The sequence below is a fragment of the Scophthalmus maximus genome, chromosome 3, assembly GCF_022379125.1.
Source record: "Scophthalmus maximus strain ysfricsl-2021 chromosome 3, ASM2237912v1, whole genome shotgun sequence".
Taxonomy (NCBI): domain Eukaryota; kingdom Metazoa; phylum Chordata; class Actinopteri; order Pleuronectiformes; family Scophthalmidae; genus Scophthalmus; species Scophthalmus maximus.
Genome location: NC_061517.1, coordinates 4,970,001 through 4,977,563, shown reverse-complemented (window position 1 = coordinate 4,977,563; position 7,563 = coordinate 4,970,001). Strand labels below are relative to the sequence as shown.

At 44.7% G+C, this 7,563-nt stretch overlaps 1 protein-coding gene across 1 annotated transcript; it reads right to left on the bottom strand.

Moving 5' to 3' along the window:
* Positions 1-1,002: 1,002 nt before the first annotated feature.
* Positions 1,003-6,922, bottom strand: zfp64 (zinc finger protein 64 homolog (mouse)). Its single transcript, XM_035645838.2, has 6 exons — positions 6,643-6,922; positions 6,281-6,448; positions 4,812-4,958; positions 4,563-4,625; positions 4,217-4,468; positions 1,003-3,133 (listed from the first exon to the last, which is right to left on the bottom strand). Exons 1-6 carry the CDS (start codon positions 6,665-6,667, stop codon positions 1,713-1,715), a joined length of 2,076 nt encoding a protein of 691 aa, XP_035501731.2. The 5' UTR covers positions 6,668-6,922; the 3' UTR covers positions 1,003-1,712.
* Positions 6,923-7,563: the final 641 nt, after the last annotated feature.

Sequence of the window (7,563 nt, the reverse complement as noted above, 5' to 3'; positions counted from 1 at the left end):
CCGCAGAGGAATCGGAACAAAGGCGACATTTTCCAGCGTCAAAATGAATGTTTCTGGTTCTGTGTCTGAGGCTGTGAAGTATTTGTTAGTTATTAATTGTGAGCAGCAGAACAAAAAAACATCAACAATCAGTTAATTAAAAGCGCCAATACAACAATCTGAAGAAAAACAAATCGGTCCATCACACGCAAAAGCCCAACAAGTCACGTGTACTTAAAAGTATCAAAGGTAGCAGTACTCATTTGAGTAACATATTACATTACTGAAGTACGATCATTGATGCGTTAACTTTGAAGCAACATTTCCCATTTGGTGACAGGGAACTGACTTCAACTTTACACTTTGGTTACTTCAATCTGCAACAATGCATCCTGTTAAATAATCGGATAGAGTTTGTGGTATTTTTTGGGAATAACTCATTTTCACTCTGCTAAAACCATGGCTGGCCATGGCTAAAGTGGATTAAAAGGACAATATTTTCCACATTTAATGAAGGAGCATAAAACCAAAGTACTAAAGTTAGTACAGGTATCTTTAAATTAATACTTCAGTACAGTACTTGGGTGAATGTACTTGTTCCTGGGAGAATTTTTCATCGATAAAAAATGAATTAATTGGTTTCACAGAATAAAGTGCATCTTTAATTATAATGTATAGTAAAGTAAAAGATGAGTAAGAAAAAAAGGGGGGGTATTGTCATTATCCACCAATCAGCCACAACATTAAAATCCCGTCACCCGTTTCAATCTTTTCATAAAACACAAACCAACTCAAACTTCAGAGCAGGCAGAGTGTCGTTCATCAGACAACCTCATCTGAGTTCGTGGCCAATGCTGAGGAGGAGTCTGCATCGGGGGAGCCATTAGTGCCGAGCAACCAGGGAGAAATCAATGGTCAACTGTTCGCTGGAGACTCTCATTCAGGTCCTGCCTTCACTTTCTGCAAATACTAAGTGCTGGAGTCTGAGCGTCAAAATGGCCAGAATAATGGATGGCAGGAAAAAAACAAAACAGGCACTTTATTGAATAATCTATAGTGAGAGCAACTTGGCTTTTAGAAAATAAGACCTTGACGTACAATTGTCTACTTGGTAGATTCAGAACGAGGACTTGAAAATTATTATTTCCAAAACTACATAATGCAGAATTTGCACATAATCCATCTTCAGAGGAAACGTCGCCTTTCACTCTTATCACTCTGCTGCCACCTTGTGGACGAATAGGAGAAAAGCACAAACCACAGCACAAAGAAATTCTATTTCTTGCTGTGTCCATGTTTTTTTGGAAAACTTTATTCTTTAACACTTTAGAATTTATTCTAAGATGTTTTTGCAAATTGGACACTGGATTACTCTTGAAAACAGAGTGCATGAAATCACAGGTACGTCCGAATGATTAACTTTCAAATTCAAAAGTTTTTCGGTGCTAAACGTGACAACAATCTGGGCTGAACTAATGCGCGGTGACAACAATTAATTATTCTAAAATAGGAAAGCTACAACAATTATAAAGTGAACCGTTTTGTTAATAATTAAACTGCTAGAAACAAAAAAAACCAACAACCCTGTTATTAGTCAATGGCCTGCACAAACGTAACGTTTAGGTGTAAGAGTTTCTTACTGGCAGAGAAATAGCTTATGATGCAGTTACAATCTTTTTTCTTTTCCTTTTTTTCTTTTTTTTTTTAAAAGGAAAACACACCGGACACTCCGCTCACGGAGGGATGCCATCCAGAGTGTGTGAGTCTGAGTAGAGTGCGTGAGGCGAAAGCTGCTCTATTGCACTCGGCTGTGGATGAGTGGACACAATCAGCGGGACGCCGTGGATGACCACGTTCTGGCCGCCCAGGCCGATGTTCGGCACCAGCAATGCACTTCCCTCGGAGGGTGAGCATCTCTCCTCGAGCGTGACTGTCCCTCTTGGTTGAGACGCGTCCTCCGGTGCACCGCGCGCCGTGGCGGCGTTCCCTTCCGTCACCACGGTCACCTCGGTGCCGCCCACCTGGATCAAGGCGTTCAGGCCCTCCAGTTCCGAGCAGGTGGTGATGAACGTCTGCGTGCCGCCGCCGCCGCCGCCGCCGGAGTCCCGAGCCGTGATGGCCGTCTGCAGCAGGGCCTGGTGGAGAGTGTTGTTGGCGTCCTCGGCGCCGAGCTGCGTCAGGAGGACCGCTTGGGATTCAAGGGCGGCTCCCGCCGTCTGAGACGACCCGAGGGGTTGCATAGGAGCCAGCAGGTTAACCTGTTGGATCATGGAGTTCACCACCATGTCCTGGCTTTCTGGGCTTAGCAGCACCATGTTGGTCTTACTCTGACTATCCACACCTGCCGGGATTAAGGAGTTCTCTCGCCCCAAAGCGTGAGACACGATGATTTTGAGCTGTGCATTGCTGTAAGGAGCCATTGAGTCCGATGGGAGAGGAACTTCCAGCCGGCCGTGACCCTGTGGCGTTGTGGCAGGAACCAGGTGGACCGCGTCGGCCGGGGCAGAGAAGTGGAGCTGCAGCACATTCTGAGTGTCTCTGTGTTGCTTTTTGTGGCTGCGCAGCGAGTCCGCCCTGACGAAGGAAGCGTTGCACGTGTCGCAGTAGAAGGCCCGCGCCGCATCGAGCTTGGCCCGGTATCGGGAGCTGACGGGCTTCGGAGAGTCGCCTCCTCCACTTTTCCCTGCGCCTCTGCCGCCCTTCCCGCTGCCGCTTTTCTCGGGCTTATCCGAGTGGCACTTCTTTTTGTGGATGACCAGGTTGCTGCGCTGCTTGGAGGCAAAGTTGCAGAAGTCACACCTGAAGGGGCGCTCCTCCGAGTGGATCCTCTCGTGGACCTTGAGCGCCCCCTTGCTGGAGCAGGAGTACGTGCACTCGGAACACTGGATGGGCTGAATGGGTTGGTGCTCCCGCGTGTGCTGCCGCAGCGTGGTCTTGTTGGAGCACTTGAAGTCACAGTGCGCGCAGTGGAAGGAGTTCTCGGCGGCGTGTTTGATCTGGATGTGAGACTTCAGGTTGCCCTTCATGGCGCAGCGGTACTCACAGAAGTCGCATTTGTACGGCTTCTCGCCAGAGTGTATGCGGACGTGCCTCTTCAGGTCCGAGTTGATTTTGAACTTTGCATCGCACAGTTGGCACTGGAACGGAGCATCCCCTTGCAAAAACAAAAACAAAATACATCGTAAAAAAATATATAGCTGCACGCGGCAATAAACTGGATCCAAGCATCTGGCGAGAATTTGGACACCACATGCAACAATTGCTAAACTGCTGTCAAGTAAGATTTTGCCTTTGGGCTTTTGCCCAGAGAAGGCGACCGCACCACTGGGGCGACGTGGTTCCCACAAACCTTCTTACGTCTTGAGGCAGTGACATCACAAGTGTAAAACTGGGGTATTTTTTACATATTTTAACTAGATACGATGTGACGTTGTCACTGTAAACTCATCGTTTGACATATCTGAGGACTATTAGTTTGGCATATTTTGAAAAATACAGATTGACAGATTTCTGAATTGACCAAAGGTTGCGTTAAGACATCTGCAGGATGTATGCTTGATTTTTTTGGGGGATTTGAAATTTGAAATGAGAAATATCCAGAATATTTAGATTTGTTACAATTCGCCAAATTTAAATCAAACATTACTCAATTATATGCATCCAATGAGTCATGACTCAAGTTCCCATCAATGCCAACTCATAAGAAACTAACAAAACAAAACAATTCTGATTAAATTGTGTTTGCCTGTCAAATCTAAATGCATTGATATTCCTTTTGTCAGCATTGCCTGCAAATGACGTATATACCATAAACTAATTTTGTGAGAATCGGATGAACGGCACAAAATTTTTACATTTTTAGAGAAGACCAATGGAGAAAAGATGTAGATGACCTTTCTGACTCTAGTCTAGGCCAGGATGTTTTATAGATAATAGCCACAATATTAAATTTGATTGTTACAGCTCCACCTTGAGGTCAGTGAGTGTCATTTCCAGTGACTAATTTGTTGTCTGGAATTTGCAACCCACTTGCTGATTTTGGTGAGTTTTTGCTGCACAAACACTTAAAGCGGAGAAAAAGAAGAAGAAAGAATTAAGAGAAGCAAAAAAATAGGGCTTCAGCAGTGAGCCGCTTGAATCCCTCATGACACAAAATGATTTTCACTGCAGTCTCCTACACACACTATTTCTATGCACACAGTTGCATAGAAATCAGGATATTATCCCGACTCCCTACCAGTGTGTGAGCGGAGGTGCACGGTGAGCTGGCTGGAGTTGCGGCTGGCGTACGGGCAGATCTGGCATTTGAACGGCCGCTCGTCGTAGTGGATGCGCAGGTGCTTCTTCAGGCTGCTGCTGTCCGCCGCCGCGTAGGGACAGTGCTTGCACTTGTGCGGCTTCTCGCCCGTGTGCAGGCGGCTGTGCATGTTGAGCTTGTCGCGCCGACTGAAGCGCTTGTGGCACAGCTCGCACTCGAACGGCTTCTCGCCTGGACGACGGGACGGTGAGAAAGCAAACTTTGTGTCAGTCATTCTCAAGGGTCACAGAAGCATCACGTGTTTTGTGCAGGTGCGCCGACGTACCCGTGTGGGTCTTGAGATGCCGCTCCATGTCTTTTTGGCCATACTGCGTTTTGAAAGTGCAACCTGCGGATGAAGAGGAAACATTGTGTTTTTTTTACGAGGTGCGTGATGTGACGCCTGTGCACCTGTGGAAAGTTAATCCAACTAGTCCGACTGACTGGCAGGAAGTACAGCTCTCGCCGCCCCCGGGCAGCCGTGGGGCAGGAATGCGTCTCAGTGCGGACATGAAGGAGAAGAGAGGCACCGAACCTGAGAAACAGCAGCTGTGTCTCTTTGAAGTCAGCGTCGGCTTCAATTTTCGACACGGTGTTTTCTGCGCTTTGGTCAGGATCTTTTTGACACCTCGCAGCACGCAGGTCTGGTAGGTTTCCTCGAAGACAAACTCAGGGCTGGAATCTGCGGAGGACAGATGCAGAAGTTGCAAAGGCTGTAAAAAATCTAGGTCAAACGACAAAAGCCAGAGAGGGGGGTCAGTCTAGGGCTGGGCGATATATTGATTTAAAAAAATATATAGATATATTTTCAAACCCGATATAGGATCAGACAATATCGTGTATATCGAGATTTACGTTTCGTTAAAATAACGTCTTAAGTTTCTTTCGTGGAGCTGCCAGCTCGCCCATTTCTCCTCTCCCCGTCTGTCCCTCGCACAACTTCGCCTTGCCCCGCCTCTCAAGATCAACCCAGATCTTGAAGCCTCGGCATCTTCATTTAGCTTTGTTTGCACAGCTCTGTGTATTCTGTTATGCAAGAAAGGATCATTTTTTATTTAAGGAACCTTTTTATTTAATATTATAATTTATTGTTATTTAACAAGCCATCAGTTCATTTTTGTGTCAATTTCATGTACATGTTGATATTGTGCAGCTGGTTATGATGTGACATTTGGCCAATGTTGATTTGACATGGAACTGACTTTGTTTTTGTTATTTCTTCACCGGAAAAAAATATCAGGATATAAATAGAGTATCGCCATTCAGCTAACAAATATCGAGATATATATATGGAGTATCGCCATTCGGCTAACAAATATCGAGATATATATGGAGTATCGCCATTCACCTAACAAATATCGAGATATATATAGAGTATCGTCATTCAGCTAACAAATATCGAGATATATATGGAGTATCGCCATTCACCTAACAAATATCGAGATATATATGGAGTATCGTCATTCAGCTAACAAATATCGAGATATATATGGAGTATCGCCATTCACCTAACAAATATCGAGATATATATGGAGTATCGTCATTCGGCTAACAAATATCGAGATATATATGGAGTATCGCCATTCGGCTAACAAATATCGAGATATATATGGAGTATCGCCATTCGGCTAACAAATATCGAGATATATATGGAGTATCGCCATTCGGCTAACAAATATCGAGATATATATGGAGTATCGCCATTCGGCTAACAAATATCGAGATATATATGGAGTATCGCCATTCGGCTAACAAATATCGAGATATATATGGAGTATCGTCATTCAGCTAACAAATATCGAGATATATATGGAGTATCGTCATTCAGCTAACAAATATCGAGATATATATCGAGTATCGTCATTCAGCTAACAAATATCGAGATATATATCGAGTATCGGCATTCAGCTAACAGGTATCGAGATATATATCGAGTATCGTCATTCAGCTAACAGGTATCGAGATGCGAACGTTGGCCCAGCCTTCGGTCGGTCGGTGTTTCACCTGTGAGCGCGGCAGCTGCCGTGGTGGCCGACGGGTCAGAGGCGGGGAGGGCACATCCGTTCTGCTTGTGGGCGAGGAACACCTCGAAGTTGTTGTACTGCTGCTTGCAGAAGCCACAGATGTGGATGTCTGGGCTCAGCTCCACCACCACGGAGTGTCCTGCAGCCTCTTCGCGGGGCAACACAACACCACAGCACCCATCACATCACATCACATATCACATCACATCACGTATCACATTACATCACCACACAGAGCACAGTTCTACAGGATACACACACGTACAGTATATGAGGCTGACAACAAGATCGCTGCCACGTTACGACTGCGATGTCGGAGATCTGAACTGTTTCTCCTCTTACCTTCCGTGTTGTTCCATGTTGCCATTTTCCCCGAGCTCCGTTTCCCTGGAGATCAACTCGTCTTCCGGCTCCTCTGCAGCCTGCGCGGTGTTTTCATTGAACTGAACATATTTTTACTTGAAAACGTGGAATTCACGTTTGACTCGCGTCGGCCCGGGCGGCAGAGACAAGCGCAGGAGGGCTCGTTGGACTTTTTCTGCGACGATGAACTGTTTACTTGTCAACACCGGTGCAGCTCAGCTTTGCGACGCGCCGCGGTCGGTTTGCGGCAGCGGGGTCGGCGTGCGTTGTCTGTCGCCCCGGATGACGTCACGCGTTGCCTTCAAAGCAGTGGGAACATTTTTACTTATGGCAGAAAGTTCTTGCATTGCAGCCGGTTTCTTATTGTGACAAAGTTTGGTTTCATGAATTAAAATTTACAAGCTTTATATCACACAAAACATTTAATATGTAGCTGGATGTGCTAACAACAAACCAGTTTAAAAGCTTTACAATATTTTTTTCTAATTTATTTAATCCCCTCCCCCCTCTTTTTTTTTTTTAAAGAAGATGCTTTTTAACTTACTGTTTTGGCTACTTGGAATGCAAAAAAACCCCAAAACTGTAAGCAGTCGTATATTGTTCTTATTTACTATTTTACAGTAGCATAAGTGTTTTCACCACAGTCCATATGTCTGTTTGTTTCATTAAATGTATTTATTGTTTATTCTGAGAGTCTGTTATTAAGTGTAATATGGTGTTGATAAACTATTAACTGTGTAATATACAGTATATATAGACAACTATATGATTTGAGTAACTTCAGTTACTTCAGTCACTGCTAAATGTTGGAATATATTTTTGTACAGAACAAGGATGGTGGATTTAGCTGCCTACCCACTTTTTAAAGTTTTTTTTAATTATATTATATATTATTATAAA